The sequence below is a fragment of the Rhagoletis pomonella genome, unplaced genomic scaffold, assembly GCF_013731165.1.
Source record: "Rhagoletis pomonella isolate Grant_MI unplaced genomic scaffold, Rhpom_1.0 Rhpom_scaffold_00002, whole genome shotgun sequence".
NCBI lineage: Eukaryota > Metazoa > Arthropoda > Insecta > Diptera > Tephritidae > Rhagoletis > Rhagoletis pomonella.
Window position 1 is genome coordinate 29,917,990 of NW_023458556.1, and position 13,608 is coordinate 29,931,597.

The following is a 13,608-nucleotide window of genomic DNA, read 5'->3' on the forward strand; positions in this document are numbered from 1 at the left end:
GCGAGCATAAGGAATTTTCGACTACATATAAATATGTATGTAGCTAAATCATACAAAAAAAAGATGCTGGAGAAATTATATTCTTTCAAGTTCAATACAGCAACAATTATCAGCTGTCCTTGGACTTGCTCAGTTTACCGCTAACAGACTTATTATTATTATGGTATTATTATTTTCTTTTTCTGCTTTTATTATTCAAGACTAAATTCCAAAACACCCACGCGCACGTGATTGGGGCGTGCTAGCCATCTTTATACCTAAATAAAAAAAAAAAAACAATATGACAATTTGGATTTTACAATAACAAGAGAATCTTTTTCTTTATATCAGCGAAAGCAAATCAATTTTAATCGCCCTTAGGGTCAAATAAATAAAAAAAATTGATAAAAGACTTGCTTATGAATAAGTGCCTGAAAGGGTATTTCAACGCTGAGGATAGCGAAATCGAAGAGCAAACACTTGGTGCATAGAAATCATATCTTTGGTCAAAGATAATATAAATAATAAGTAATAAAACTAATTAAAATTGTAAAATGGAAATTTGAAGCCCGTAGAATGGCCACTTATTGCTTATATGTATTATATTACTCTAACGAATTCTTAAATGCCAAAGGAATAAATAAAGAAATTCCATATAGTACATATGTAAACAATGCATAAATCATAAGAATCTAAGAAAAATTAAATAAATAAACATTATTTGTTTATAAACATACATATGTACGCGTACATTATAATAATATAGAAATTCTCCTAAACTCAAGAATTAACCAAAATCCCGAGACGACAATAAAAAAAACATTATCAAAGTCCCGCCAAACGCACACGCGTACAAACTATGTATGTACATTCACTTATGTATGTACATATGTATGCGCACGAACTCGATTACTAATTAGTCATGTTTTGATTCGAAATAATAATTATACCCTTATCTTAATTACCGACTGTCTGACTAGTACTTACTGTTTCTTCTCCTAGCACGCGACCACTTTCTCAATACACATCCTGATCGGCGAAATAATCACTAACAGTCGGCTCGCTTCGCTCACCGACCACCACCAACACCACGACGACACCATGAGCAGGTGAAATGTTGATAAGAAATCTCGCAAATTTTCCATAGACGCTCACAACTAGCACTCCAGACGGTATAAAAACCGAGCGAGAGTCAACAGCTAGCGATATTCGCATTTGGCCAACTGAACAGAAACGGAGGAAGCAGAAGCGTACAACGAAATAAATTTCTCTTGTATTATTTTCGTAAGCGCGGATCTTCCAAAAAAAAAAATTTACTGCTTTAAAAAAGTACGAACTTCACTCCATTGCAAACACAAAAGAAACTGCAAGCTCCACTGATTTTTACAAGGGATTAAAAAGAAAAGAAGTCATTGGTGAAACATCTACATAGAGGTGAGTAAAACTGTAAAGGAAATTATATTTGAAAACAAAAAAACAAAGCAGCTATGTAAATGGAAATGGATTTGTGAGGGCGGCGATCACGCCATAGAAGAGTGAGCGGAATTTACGCTACCGAAAAGAAAAAAAGTCTGAGTTGCACCAACAACTAGCCCAAAAAGTGTGCGCAAAGCGTTAGAGGCGGGTCTTTTCTAACTCGTGCGTTCGTCATGGGTGCAAAGATTCGCTAGAAAGACAACAAAAAAAAGGTGTAGCGTTTGTTAGTTAGTATGTAGGTTTGTAGCTGTTGATATGTTTGCGAGCAGAGAGATATGCAAAAAAAAAAATAAAATATCGATAAAATTATTAGCATACGAAAAATGCTCAAAGCGTATAGTCTGAAATTTTAGAATCAGATATACATAATTAGTTTGTGTTTTGTTAAATTTTTGGCTACTTACTGTTTGCGTAGGTGGTCGCGAATACATGCGCTAAGCAAAGGAAAGACTCTCGGGCGAGTGCTGCGCACGTTTTTGCCTACTTTGTGTATCTAGCGCACGTTTTAGGGATTTGTCATTGCTGTTGTTTTTTTTTTTTCTTCTAAAAATATCGTTCTTCAACCAAAAAAATAGCTTCCATTTTTACTTGAGTTTTTCTTAAAAATATTGCTGTTTAACAAAAAGATTGTAAATTATAAAAGCAAAGTGCGCAACTGTCATTCGAGCTCTTTAATTACTTACTTTCGTTTAAGTTCCTCTTTGGTTTAATTCAAAGCATTGCTATACAAGAATCTTTAATTTCCTATAAATTTTTTTCTAAAATCGTAAATTTTTTATTCACGAAAATATTAACAACTTCCGAAAAATCTTTTGCCAGATTTAATTTTTTCGATCATATTTTACCAGGAACTAAAAATAATCGTTGTTTCGATTTGTTTACTGTCTATATTTAATCGTTATTTCGATATTTCCACTTGTTGAACATAATTGATGGTTTTTTTTTTGTGAATAGTAATTTTTTAAACAAAAATAATGGTTATCGATATTTTTGGGTAAATTTTGATTGCTACATTTGGAGCATAGAATGACGACAATTTTTGATCGAATAAATAAAAACCCAAAATAACAACTATTTTTTATCGAAAACATCGAATATAAAAATTATTTTTGGTCTAAAAAATAAAAAATCCAGATATCGGTAATTTTTTATCGAAAAATAAAAGTCCAATGTAACGATAACTTTTAATCGAAAAAATTATCTAAATATCTCAATTATATTTGATCGAAAAAATAAACATCGAAAATAACGATTACTTCTTGTCGATAAGTAAAAGTTCGAAATAACGATTATTTTATAGCAAAAATAAAAATCTAAATACACTTAATAATTATTTTTATTCGACAAGTTAAAAATCATAAAACCTCCACTTGATAACGAAATTTTGAAATCCGATTTTTAAAATAACAAATTCAAGCGTCATTGACGAAAATGTAAATCCATTTGAAATGGTCAAAATTGGTGGAAAAACGGAAAACAAAAAATCGATCACACTTCATGTAGAATTTTTGAAGTACAAAAGGGATGTTCGAATAGATAAAATAGTAAAAAAAATTTTAAATATGATCACAAAAGCTTTTAATCTAATTATATCGATAAACAGAAAGAACTAAAAAAAATCCAAGCCATGAATGCTCAGTAGTTTTTTGTTTTTGGTAGAGCGAGTGTTATGTAATCTTTAGGTGGATATCAAATTGACTTCAAGTACATAATATTTGTTTTAAGTGCTTAAGGAATTAAAATATCATTAGGCACGCGCTATTGCGCATGTGTATATGTATTAGGCTGGGTCGATTTTGTATGGGGGAAAATAAAAGGCATTTGAATAAAAAAACAAAAAAAAACACTAGAGATCCACTTAAGTTTTTAGATATAACTTTGGTAAATGTTACTCGATCGGTACGTAATAATTACCAAATTGAAGGCGAGACTTACCGTTACTGATTTATGATAATAATATGATGAAAATCGTTCAGATTATAAACAAATTATTAAAAAAAAAAATTTTAAAATTTTTTGTCATTTTTTTTATATCTGCAATTTTTATATTGTATGCATAAACATAAGTAAACCAATAAGTGTTTCTAGAAGTTGGGCCTGTTCAGTGTTTCCATACTCATTTGCATAAACGAAATTTTTCCACGATGATGGAAAATAATGGCTTTTCTATTAGAGTTACCGAAACTGTTCCTAAATTTGCAAAAATTCGCAAACTATAGCTAATATTAAAAAAAGATTCGAATATTTGGAACCAGCGACCTAAATGCACGCCAACAATATTAAAGCTGATCTTTGCATCTTTTGACTATAGGCCAGTGCAATTATCGAGAGAACAATTCAAATTTTATTGAAAACAGATAACCTTGAGATTAACGATAAGCTATAAAGGGCTGCGAGAAATGAAATTTGACTTTATCTTTTGCGTAAACGGATTCATTATCTAATAATATGCACCAAACCTTTTTGCCGAACCCAAAATTTTTAACAAGAATTAGTCTTATTCGACTAGTGTGCTGTGGGTCACTTTGCGGTCGATGCGCGATGCGTTTTACAACTAAAATAAAACACTAATATTTTGCAGGCTTGTTGTTGTGACTTCATGATACAATATATTTTCACTATTACAATTCAATTTTCAAAAACTTTCCAAATTCTTACTAAGCACGCTTCGGCGAGATACATAGATGGTAGATTATTTTCGGCTGACAGGTTTGATTAGATAATAATAACGAATAGATATAGCTATTTTAGCTATTAAATTGATGTCAGGTATAAAAATATATTGGGCACAAAACACCCATGATTTGGAATTTAGAAAAAAATATATATCTTTTCATTTCATTAAAACTTTTAAGCTTTCGTCACTCTGAAATTTCATTAGAAACACACATTTTTTCTGCATTAAGCAAAACGATCAAAATATGAAAGTTTGCGGTCAAGTTCAATGCTTCGCTCCAATTCAATGTCAAAGCACACTATTTTCTACCCCACATTCATAGCTTCATTGTATTTGTATGTAGAAAGTGCTTTCTCGCTTTCTCTCTTTGTTTATAGAAAAAATGCAGTTCATCGGCAAAGCTTTTCGGTGGACGAATATATTTCCGCCAAATTTTTGTTTACATTTGATGAAAGAGAATGAGTTACGCCAAATAATTGAAAGAAAATCAAGTCGGTCTTGCTAATTTGTATTATTAAATTATTTCTTAAGAAAGCAAATAAATGCATTTTAAAATAATAAAAAAATTACATGCAAAGGTAAAATAGCATTAATTTCCCCTGAGAAGTATGGACATACATATGTAGGTAAATATGACTATGTAGTTCGTTTTATTACTCTCCCCTTTGACGAGAATTAAAGAGCAAAGGCTTGACCACTTAGCTAATAAAGATCAGTAAATAATACAACTAAACTTGTACGGCATGTGCATATGTATGTATGTATGTATGTTCACACTAAAAGCTGCAATTTCTATAGTTTACATCACAGGCAGAAAAAAAGCTAAATTTCATTGTCAAAGTAGAATTTTTTCAATTTTCCTCGCCACTAGTTTTCGAGTAACATTTGAGTGAGGAAGCTGCAGTGAATAAATAAGTGAAAAATAATGCAATTTCGTAAAATAGTAGCATTTATGTCATAAGTGTATCTATTCAATAAATTAATAAGTGTTTAGATAAAAATTCAACAAATTAAAGTAAAAATATTAGCAAATTTTTTAATGCCTCAAAACTAAAACTAGACAATCAAAACTTAGCATTTAGTCATGGGCAAATGCAAGCGCTAAAAATAAATGTTTCAAATATATACTATGCCTTGATTTTGAAAGTGAAAAAAAGCACGCAAAATTTTCCACATAAATTTTAGAATAGTGAGTGCACGAAAACAGCGAATTTGAGCGAAAATATACAAAAATAAATTTATAGAGAAAAAAAATGTTTCCGCATATGCAAATTTATATTTGTAAACAAAAGAGGCGTTCAAATGCAGTACCATTAAGAAATAAGAGTTGACAGAAAAAAAGTGAAAATATTTAAATAATTTTTTTTTTTTGAATTTATCGGTTTTAGGGGGGGGGGGGCGCAAAAAATATGGGCTTTTAATTTTTATATTTTTGCAACATGTTCTATGTAAGTACAAAAATATCTCATCCATGCTTTTAGGTGTTTTTTTTAACGAAAATATCAAAATGCCCTCTGCGTGCGCAATTCTTTCGATTGCCAATAATGAGCGAGTATATGCAACTGCACCTCTTCAAACATATTTAAATATTTACATGTGTTTATATGTAAATAAATAAGCTGCTATCGAAAAGCTGCGGCGCCGTTTAGTCTACAAGCCGCACAGCTGTTCGTCATTTGTGATCATCCATTCGCGAGCGTATAACATACAACATACATACATATATACATATTTATGTAAATAGATTTTTTGAACACTTCGCGGTTAGCGCCATTCGTGCGTTTCTTTTAGCTTTTTGTTGACCTTTGAATTGTTAAAAATATATGTGCCCGTTGGTAGTGAAAAGTGTTGCTATTTTTTTTTTGGACTTCCGCATTTTTAAAATGTCGCATTTCCGTTTCCATTTACGTCAACATGGCTGCACAATGCCTTCAAACTGTATGTATTGTTTGCAAATTAATATATATGTAAATATTATCTATTATTTAAATATTTAGTGCATTTTTGATACAAGACAAAATGATCGTACCAGCAACAGTAAATTTTCTAAAATCAAAATGGCGTCTCTTCATTTCTGCTCATCCTCTGGCCAAAGGTGTTATCGCTTATTCCATTGTTTGGCCGACGAGTAGCTTCATGCAGCAAACGCTTGAAGGCAGACAGCTGAGTAAGTAAATTTTTTTTTTTTGATTTTCTATTTTTCACAATTTTAAATATTTAATAAAAAATTTGATTGTTACTAATTAATTGTGCTTTATTTCGCGCAGAGGACTACGATTGGATGCGCATTCTGCGTTTCGGACTTTTCGGTGGTCTTTATGTGGCACCCACTTTATATGGATGGTTGCGTGTGGCCTCAACAATGTGGCCACAAACGAACTTACGCGTTGGAGCACTCAAGGTGGGTGGATTTTTATTTAGTCGACATTTATTTCTATAAATTTAAAACACTTTTTTGCAATTCACTTCATTCTTTACGTTCTTAACTTTGCCACCTTTCAATCATAAAATCTTCTATAAAATTTTCATCTGATTAGATTAATAAATTTGTTAAAAAAAAAAATATATAAAAGTTTTGCAATCAAATTAAATTGTTTCCCATGCTCACGCCATGCACGAAAAAAATTATGCTTAGTCAACTCAAAAAAACGCAGATTTATACATACATCGCGTACATATTTACCATCTGATAATTGAGGCGTCGAATTTCAGACAATATTAAATTTAATTGCTTTAATATTAAATGTATTACGCTGAGTCTCACGCGATTGCCTTCAGAGCAAGTACTTATTTCGCCTTTTTTTTCTTTGAAGAATTTAGCAAAGATTTCTGATAGAACATCTGTACATGGGGGTGGTTCATGAGCTGATGCAAATGTCAGATTTAACACTAAAAAAAATTTAAAAAGTATTTTTTAAAGAAAATGAACTGGCAACTTTTAATTAGACTATCAGGCCCTTAAGCAGAAGTGTTTCGAAAAGCTTAGAGCACATTGTATCCTTAGGTTGCAGTCCTCATTTTATCTATCTTGCCATCTAATTAAAGTTTAATTTTATTCGTCTGGAAGCATTGAGCCACTTTTTCTTCATGCAAAATAAATAATTGACCAAGGCATAGGAAGCTTGTTTTTGTTTCTTAATAAAAACTACAAATTATTCATATATCAACTCCGCATTTAATACTCAAACAATCTCAAATTGCAGGCCATTGTCGAACAAATTTCCTACGCACCATTCGCCAGTACCAGCTTCTACTTCGGCATGTCGCTGCTGGAGGGCAAAGGTTTCGATGCTGCCGTTGCAGAGGTCAAAGACAAATTTCCAAAAACTGTAAAAGTATGTATCAAATACGCTTAACTTTATTTATATTAAAATACAATAAATATTAATAAAACTATTTTCTCCACTTCCACATTTTAGATTGCCATTTTCATCATTCCAGTCCTACAGACAATTAACTTCGGCTTGATTCCTGAACCAAATAGAATATTATTTGTGAGTTTCTGCAGTCTCTTCTGGATTACCTTCTTGGCGCATATGCAAAAGAATGGTAATAACCAAGCGCAGGAGCAACCAATGCAGAAACAACAATTGAAACAATTCCAGCATCATTTGCCTGTACCTAAGAACGAGAGTTTGGTGCCAAAGGTACGAAACGCCTTGGCGCTGTAATGACTGAACTAGAGAGTACCAAATTGCACATATTTTTTTTTTTAGTTTGTAAACAAAATACGTGATACGCTTATTAGCTTAATTACTACTTAATTACATATACTTATATAATGGTTGTACTTACTTACTTACTTACTTACTTACTACATACATACCTACATATATCCTGGGATTTTAAATAACTGTTTGTATATAGCATGTATGTCCATATATGTAAATAATATTTATTTCCTTCGAAGACTTAATAAATATAATTGTTTAGTTTATAAAAAAAAACACACACTTTTCTTTAAGTCCTCTTTACTCACTTCTCGATCCACTCACCTATCCACTTTGCATAACAACCGACATTGGTGAACACTCCAGGGTAGACGCCACACGGTTTTAGACTCCAGGAAACAATGCCGATTTGTTTATTGTCTAACAGTAGTGGCCCACCAGAATCACCGCTGCATTGTCCCTGTGTGGTGCCATTGGCTGCAGCGGCACATAGATTTGTGCTATGTAGCAGTGATTGTATTTGCTTGCGGCACTCAGCTGGCGCGATTATGTTAAGTGGCACCTTTTGCAGTTGTTGCTGCAAGACGCCGTTTGTCTCATTGAGACCCCAGCCTATAAGGAGCGTGGGCTCTTTAGTTTGACTGAACTCTGTACAATCTTTTGCTTTAACAACTTTCACTAAATCTGTGCTTTTGAGCTTAAGTGTTTTCTCCAACTTCAAAATTGCTATGTCGTGTATGGCTATAGTGTGGCTATATCCTTCATGCTTCTGTATCTTGCTGACGTTCATAAATTTTGCTTTACCCGATTTCAGTTGATTTGTGCCATATTGTACGACCAATTCTCGGGGGTCTTTGATGTACATAAAACAATGCGCAGCGGTGAGAATCCATTGGGGATGTATGATGGTGCCTGCACAAAAATGCTGCAAATTCCAGCGTTGGCGTAACGAAACCTGTTAGAGGTGTAAGATAATATTAGAAAAATATGATCTGTAACTTTTTGACTAACTTCTACATGTTTTTAAGAAAAGTCGATATTCTTTCCAATGCTTCTAAAAGTTATAATTTGTGTGCTTGGTCTTTGTAAAAGTAAGAATGTTCGAGTCGATGGCATTCTACTGTTTCTACCATTTCTTGCAAGTAAAGTTTATTGAATTTTTATAATTTTGTACACAATTTGAAATGTGAATTTATATGGCGCAGCTGGTTATACAATGTGCGAGATTTTTATAAAAAAATAAAATAAAAAATAAGAATAAACAAAAGAAAATTTGCCAAAACTGGTCCAAATTTCTCTTAACTTAATCAGCTGGCCAGAAGGGTATATAGTAGTCTTTACTGTCTGTAAGTAAGGTAGTTTACACTGATAAATATTTTTTTAAAATAATCGTTCCAACATCAGAAGGGTTTATATTAGTTAAGCTTTACTGTGATAACTCCTAACTAAACTCTATTAAAGAAGATATCGAGACCTTATAATGTATTCAATACCCTCTATCTGCAAATTTCACTAAAACTACTTTCTGCTGTTAGAACCCATCTGGGACTTAACTGTCATCACTGGTGTTAATTCTTACTTTGCAATTTAATAGTAAAGTTGCACACGGAAATGGTTGGGGCTGAAACAAGTGCTTCTTGAGTGTATACACATGGTATGAATTTAACAGAAATTTGCTAATAAAAGGTTAAAGAATAACACTTAGAGAAAGACCAATACAAGAATGAAAGTAAAGGGTAGTACGTATATAGATAAAGAAAAGGCAGAGGCAAAAATCGCTTTTGTTATCGATTTTGTTATCGAAATTTTTATCGATATTGTTATCGATTTTGCTATCGATATCTTCGGAACCTATCGATATAATAATCGAAATTTTTATCGATTTTGTTATAGATTTTATCATCGAGTCTTTTAAGGATTTTGTAATCGATACTATTTATCGATATTGTTGCAGATTTTGTTATCGACATTTTTATCGAAGTTGTTATCGATATTTTTATCGATCTTTTATCCATTTTGTATCGATTTTGTTATTGATTATTTATCGATATTTTTATCGCTTTTCTAAACGATTTTTGTTATCGATTTTGTTTTCTTTATTTTTATCGATTTTTCTATCGATATTAATATCAATTTTGTTTTTGATAATTTTATCGATTTTCTAATCGATTTTGCTATCAATATCCTTATCGATTTTGCTATCGAATTTGTCATCGATTTTGTTATCGATATTTTTATTGGTTTTGTTATCGATATTTTGTTGGATGTTACTATCGTTTTTGATATTGACAGAGTATGAGGATAAAAATGAAGATAAAGGAAAACAGAATAACATACATAAATGTAATTAGAAGGAACAGGGGTAGCGGTAGTGATATAGATAGTGTGGCCCAGGCGCACTTACTTTTTTATGTATAATTTCCCGCAGATTGCGAACATGTCTTCAAAATATAAGAAACTAGAATAGTTTTAGAGATATAGCAAAATTTCGAATAATTGCTTAAAAATGCAAAAATGCAGTGTATGTTGATTAAATTTTTTATTTTTCCAAATGCGAATTATTATAAGCTTACCCGTATTTTTACAACGCTTTTTTTTGAGCTAACTTGACTGAGCTATTCACATTTTATTCGCTTTAACTCTTAATTAATTTACTTCCAACCCCCTTCTTGCTTCGCACTATAATCAAATTGCCCGTTGTCAGTTCTTCCCATGACTCTTCACTCTCACTCCAATCGCCATCATCACGATCATTGCTCATCATCTGTCCCATCCAATCCACATAAGCCGATACTTCCGTAAAGACACCCGGATAAGGCGCCACAGTGCATGGCTTGCGACTCCACGAAACAATGCCCACCTGTTGGCCATCTACCAGCAGAGGACCACCCGAATCACCGCTACACTGACCCTTGCCACCCTCCGGCACACCGGCACAAATTGTGGTCGCATGCAATTGAGTGCCATGACGTTGGCTACACTCCTCATCGCTGAATATTTGTAAATGCACCTTTTGTAGTTGTTTTTGTATGATGCCACCAGTCTGTGGAAGGGACAGAAATAATTATTAAAAACAATTTTTTTTTTAATGTTTTTGCCACTCACTGCATTCAGCCCCCAGCCGAGCAATACGGCTGGCAACGCCTCTGCTGTATCCTGTTGCGCTGCCGGCAAATGCACTGCACGCACTTTTGAACTAAATTTGATGGGTGTTTGCAGACGCAGCAGCGCAATGTCATTCAAATGCAAATTTCCAGGTTGATAATTATCATGCACTACTATTTTACTGATATTCGACACTTTGGGGCTAGCCGCATCCAATTCATTGCTGCCATATTGAATACTCAACTGTTCCGGTTGTATTTTCACGACACAATGTGCGGCCGTAAGCGCCCAAGCACGATTTAGCAGCGAAGCACCACACTTATGTTGACCATCGAAAGCGCGACGTAGGGAAACCTTTGCCGAACGAGTAAAAGAACTTGCGTTATCAACTTAAAGAAGGTAGGTAGGTAGCTGGCGTTCCAAGAGCTTATTCGATTATGCAAATGCTTTTCTTTTATCGCAATCAACGTGTGCTTGGCTAAAATTTTGAAACGCTCTCTTAAATAAGTATTTTAATTAAACTCACCACAAATGGAAATTCGCCTTCGTTGGCCTGTGTGCCATTTACGATTCTCGAGTAAAACGCTTGACTCTGGCAAATTCCAATTAAAAGGCTCATAGCGTAAAAAAGTAGCAATCCACTGATTCGAGCCATGTTTGTGGAGATCGAATTATGACTGAATATCGAATATGACGAGCTTGGCGGTTAGAACTTGTTTATATTGCAACAAAAAAAGTGTTGCTGTCTGAGTTGCATTGCTGCGAATTTAGGTTAATTGCGGCACAATGGGGCGTAGTTGCGTATACTCGACCTTTGCCTGAATTGCATGGAAAACTGATAAGAATATATCGTTGTTTTTTTTTGTTTTTGTTTTTTGTTTTTATACATTACAAATGCACAACAGTGTAGAGTGGAAAACCAACTTCCAATGAATTCATTAATGTAGATGCGTAGGGGTTATGTAGAATGCAACAAAAATGCTAAAGAATTTCTAAGCTGTTTTATGTTGGCATAAATAGTTAGATATATATATATATACACACATACATACATACATATTTAGTTATGTACACTCAGAAATAGTAGATAAAAAAGGCGCAAATATTTAGTGTGAACAAAGCACAGCTAACGGTTGATGTATGTATGTGGTCTAAACTTGAAAACTTTCAAAGTCAAGGCTAGTATTTTAAGCGCAAATTTAAACTCTTGCGGAAGTGTTTTCTATGCAGAACTGCACATTAGGGTATTCACAGCAAAATTATAATTTATTTATTGATAGTCAATTGTCATCTATACAAAAAAAAGCGTTAAGTATAAAATATCAACCGTTGAAGTTAAAGATCTGAAAATTTTTGTTCAGTGGTTTCCTAGGTGTTTCAAAATTGGAAGTAATATCATTTATTTTTATTTTTTCCTTCGCGAAATATATTTTAAAGAAACTACATAACACCGCGCGACAAAAATCAAAAAATTTTCACACATGTGTAAAAATCAATATACACACGACATCCAGAAATAGTAAAACTGCGTATTTAGTTTTTCTCCTTCACGTCAGAATTTTTTTCAAAGGTCTTTGAAGTTTCAAGGAAAGGATAAGTATACTAATTCAAAAAATTATTTAGAAAAATTTAGTACAATGTAGAATAATAAAGCGAAATTTCATACTTCCTTCACGGGGAGGAGATAAAATTTCTTAATTTATTTAATAATAATCAAACAATAAATTTAAAATCTTGCTGTGAATGTCATAATTGTGTTAAAATTTAAAGAACAAATACTCAAAATTATTTTTATCATCAGAGACATATTAAGTATTAAAACCACAAAAATTAGTATTAGCTGCATCCATTCATCAATATATCTACATATATAGTAGTCTTCTATAGCAAACATGACTGCCATTTTGCAAAGTTTTAAGATAATGCTACAGCGTTATCCCGTTACACGAGGCATGGTCTCGTATAGCCTCATTTGGCCGACGAGTTCTCTGATACAACAGACTTTCGAGGGGAGAAGATGGCGTAATGTATATTCTTAAAATTCCAAAAATTCAATTTTCCATTTATTTTATTTTGATTTATTTCATTTCATTTAATTATTCCTGGTTGTTTATTTTATTTTTTTATGCATTTTATTTCCACGCATTTAATTGTTTTGTTTCAGTTACATTTTATTTTATTTTGCTTTTTCGTTATTTCTCATTTCATTTATTTCTAATTTTATTTAGTTTTCATTTTATTTAATCAAAACTTTTATTTTGAATTACTCCATTTTATTTTATTTTACTTTGTTTTATTTATTTTATTTTATTTATTTCCCTTTATTTTATTTTATTTTACTATATTATATAATATTATATCATATTATAATTTTTATTTCATTTTATTTTATTTTATTTTATTTTATTTTATTTTATTTTATTTTATTTTATTTTATTTTATTTTATTTTATTTTATTTTATTTTATTTTATTTTATTTTATTTATTTTATTTTATTTTATTTTATTTTATTTTATTTTAATCTATCTTTTTTGTCCGATCAGTTCAAATTTATTTTATTTTATGTTTGTAGGCTAGTCTGATCTTTTCAGTTCTGGTGCGAATAAAACTACTTTATTCCACTTTTCACCCGACGTTTCGCTAAAACTTTTTTAGCATCCTCAGGGGTAGTGTTTATTTTATCTGTTACAACAAATATAC

The 13,608-nt window shown here is 32.0% G+C and overlaps 3 protein-coding genes across 4 annotated transcripts in view; 2 read left to right on the forward strand and 1 right to left on the reverse strand.

Moving 5' to 3' along the window:
* Nucleotides 1-1,176: 1,176 nt before the first annotated feature.
* Nucleotides 1,177-8,079, forward strand: LOC118733399 (protein SYM1-like). The gene is made up of 5 exons (XM_036462770.1): nucleotides 1,177-1,413; nucleotides 6,130-6,299; nucleotides 6,400-6,533; nucleotides 7,336-7,467; nucleotides 7,552-8,079. The coding sequence occupies exons 2-5, from the start codon at nucleotides 6,152-6,154 to the stop codon at nucleotides 7,801-7,803; spliced, it is 666 nt and encodes a 221-aa protein (XP_036318663.1). The 5' UTR covers nucleotides 1,177-1,413; nucleotides 6,130-6,151; the 3' UTR covers nucleotides 7,804-8,079.
* On the reverse strand, nucleotides 8,038-11,746 carry LOC118733398 (trypsin-1). Of its 2 annotated transcripts, XM_036462769.1 has the most exons (3): nucleotides 11,435-11,746; nucleotides 10,909-11,262; nucleotides 10,380-10,846 (listed from the first exon to the last, which is right to left on the reverse strand). In XM_036462769.1, the coding sequence occupies exons 1-3, from the start codon at nucleotides 11,561-11,563 to the stop codon at nucleotides 10,439-10,441; spliced, it is 891 nt and encodes a 296-aa protein (XP_036318662.1). In that variant the 5' UTR covers nucleotides 11,564-11,746; the 3' UTR covers nucleotides 10,380-10,438. The 2 variants fall into 2 exon arrangements, with proteins under 2 accessions (XP_036318661.1, XP_036318662.1); XM_036462768.1 differs by lacking the exons at nucleotides 10,380-10,846; nucleotides 10,909-11,262 and adding an exon at nucleotides 8,038-8,758 and having other exon boundaries at nucleotides 11,435-11,744.
* Nucleotides 11,747-12,800: 1,054 nt separating this feature from the next.
* The window catches only part of LOC118733400 (protein sym1-like), a 1,831-nt gene continuing 1,023 nt past the window's right edge, over nucleotides 12,801-13,608 (forward strand). Inside the window, exon 1 of the mRNA XM_036462771.1 lies at nucleotides 12,801-12,930. Coding sequence (XP_036318664.1) covers nucleotides 12,801-12,930 — 130 coding nt within the window. The remainder of the gene's footprint in view (nucleotides 12,931-13,608) is intronic.

Coding starts and splice junctions, on each gene's coding strand:
- LOC118733398 (XM_036462769.1), bottom strand. CDS start 11,563: ATGGCTCGAATCAGTGGATTGCTACTTTTTTACGCTATGAGCCTTTTA. Junction 11,263..11,434: donor AAGGCGAATTTCCATTTGTG/GTGAGTTTAATT, acceptor CGTTCGGCAAAG/GTTTCCCTACGTCGCGCTTT. Junction 10,847..10,908: donor TCGGCTGGGGGCTGAATGCA/GTGAGTGGCAAA, acceptor TCCCTTCCACAG/ACTGGTGGCATCATACAAAA.
- LOC118733399 (XM_036462770.1), top strand. CDS start 6,152: ATGATCGTACCAGCAACAGTAAATTTTCTAAAATCAAAATGGCGTCTC. Junction 6,300..6,399: donor GCTTGAAGGCAGACAGCTGA/GTAAGTAAATTT, acceptor TATTTCGCGCAG/AGGACTACGATTGGATGCGC. Junction 6,534..7,335: donor TACGCGTTGGAGCACTCAAG/GTGGGTGGATTT, acceptor CTCAAATTGCAG/GCCATTGTCGAACAAATTTC.